Here is a 2,500-nt window from a genome sequence, read left to right as displayed (position 1 = left end):
TTGTTGTATTCTCTTTTTATTTAGCTTTTACACAAGTTGACAACTTCACTGCTTGAATACAAATTCCAAAGTCAATGAGCGCATTTGATGGAGAATTCCTACTTTTGTTTTGCTTTGTGATGAAAATACTTCCGCTTGTGTGACGTCAATGGAAATATGCTTCGACATACCTGCGTGTGTGTGTGTGTGTGTGTGTGTGTGTGTGTGTGTGTGTGTGTGTGTGTGTGTGTGTGTGTGTGTGTGTGTGTGCGTGCGTGCGTGCGTGCGTGCGTGTGTGTGTATGTGTGTGCGTGTGTGTGCGCGTGCATGCATGTGTGTGTATAGTGACAAGGTTTTTTTTTGTGTGTGTGTACTTTCCAGATCGGGCAGTTGAGTGAAATTCTCCATGAATGTACGTCACAATGATGATGACAGACCAGATTCCACTGGACTTGGCTCCGCCCCCTCTCCTGAACGGGGAGGTCCCGCTCATGCCTCACATGGTTAACGGCGATGCAGCCCAGCAGGTAAGCAGCGTCCGGCGTGGACAGGTGCGCGGTGTCAAAGGTCGTGTCACATGACCACACACACACACACACACACACACACACACACACACACACTTAGTAAGCAGGTTAATACAGCCATGGTTGCAGCATGTTACACAACTTTTTTGTTTTTGCCCTGCAGTCTAAACTAAGTGTGCAACCAGGGATGCAGACCCATCATTAAATGCATTTGTGTGTGTGTGTGTGTGTGTGTGTGTGTGTGTGTGTGTGTGTGTGTGTGTGTGTGTGTGTGTGTGTGCGCGTCCGTGTGTGTGCGTGCGTGCGTGTTAGCTCGTCTATTATTGTCCATGCACTTTTCTCTCTCTCTCTCTCTCTCTCTCTCTCTCTGCCAGCTTTTGCTCATGTTCAACATTGCATAAAGCGGCCACAACATTAGGTACACCTGCACCATCTCATGGCAGCCCAATAAAAACTCATAAAACACAGAAATAATCTGTTATATATTAGGGGTGTAAAATCTGGGTTTGGTACGTACCTGGGTTTAGAGGTCACGGTTCAGTTCATTTTCGGTACAGTAAGAAAACAACAAAATATGAATGTTTGGGTTATTTATTTACCACATTTGTAAACAATGGCTTTATCCTTTTAACATTGGGAACACTATAATAATTCTGCCCACGTTAATCCACATTAAACTGCCTCAAGTTGTTGCTCAGATTAAATAAAATGACAAAACTTTTTTTCTACACATAAAAAGTGCAACATTAAACCGTTTCATGTCAGTTCATCATGCTTCATTTATTACAGCATTTGGGAAGTCTGCAGTTGACTTTTATTATGGAAATGTTATATTTGTATCAACATGTGATAGCAGGGACCCTGCCATTCAAAACTAGGCTGCTACATTATTAATGATTCATGTAACTATAGCTGAAAAATAGTACAATTGCAATAGGAGAGACTATTCATCCCTGAACACCATGGAGTTCAATGAAATAACAGACAGACAGGGCTTTGCTGCCCCTAACACACACACACACACACACACACACACACACACACACACACACACACACACACACACACACACACACACACACACAGCAAAATTATCTAACGTTACGCTAAAAGCTAATTAGCCTTCATGTAAAGCCAGAAGTGCGAGCGAGCTGAGCTGCAGTTTAAGTTTCTAGAAGGTCAACGGGCTCATAGTGATGTTTGTAATAGTTGTGACTGGGAAGTGTGTTTTATCATTTGGAGAGAGTCCACTGTCCGCTGCTACCCTGCTAAATGAATATCTGTTTGACGCTACAGCATTGACTACATCGCTCTGAATACTCACTGCTGATTGGCTGTTACATCGCTCTGAATACTCACTGCTGATTGGCTGTTACATCGCTCTGAATACTCACTGCTGATTGGCTGTTACATCGCTCTGAATACTCACTGCTGATTGGCTTTGTATGTAACCAATCAGATGGTTGTGTGGGCGGGACAATGCTGGGTGCTCACTGCTCAGACAGAGGCAGGAAGCAGAGCAGCTTGTTAAGACTTTAGCTTACAAAGTCGTTCGATACACCCTCGTACTGAACAGAACCCCCTGTACCGAAACGGTTCAACACAAATACACGTATAGTTACACCCTTAGTTCTATACAAATATTATAAAAGTCCAAGCCGGACTTTATGGGCAAACAGCACAGGCTGCATTTTATGTCACATGTTTAAGTTGTTAAGAGTGTAAAAAGAAGTTAAGTACTGCAGTGTTTCCCATAGACCAGATGTCTCGGCGACCCAAAACGTTGAAAGAGCCATATTGGAACAAAAATACAAAAAAAGTAATCTGTCTGGAGCGTCTAAATAGTAGGGCTGCCAATCTCAGGGTGTCCCACGATTCAATTCCATATCGATTCTTGGGTCGCGATTCCATTATATGTCGATTTTTTTTTTTCAATCTGCAGCTGCTGCATTTTTACTTGTTCTTTCTAGAGCATTCCTTGCTGTTTAGGGGCA

General features: G+C 43.1%; 1 protein-coding gene across 1 annotated transcript in view; it reads left to right on the top strand.

The window, feature by feature from the left end:
• Positions 1–2,500, top strand: part of LOC133548876 (fibronectin type III domain-containing protein 3B-like) — a 169,172-nt gene that overhangs the window by 52,169 nt on the left and 114,503 nt on the right. The window contains 1 exon segment of the mRNA XM_061893812.1: positions 361–506. Within this exon segment, the coding sequence (XP_061749796.1) occupies positions 390–506 (117 nt within the window). The 5' untranslated portion in view covers positions 361–389.

Source organism: Nerophis ophidion, linkage group LG03, assembly GCF_033978795.1.
Source record: "Nerophis ophidion isolate RoL-2023_Sa linkage group LG03, RoL_Noph_v1.0, whole genome shotgun sequence".
Taxonomy (NCBI): domain Eukaryota; kingdom Metazoa; phylum Chordata; class Actinopteri; order Syngnathiformes; family Syngnathidae; genus Nerophis; species Nerophis ophidion.
Note: the sequence above shows the minus strand (reverse complement) of the source record. Positions and strands in the feature narration are given on the sequence as shown.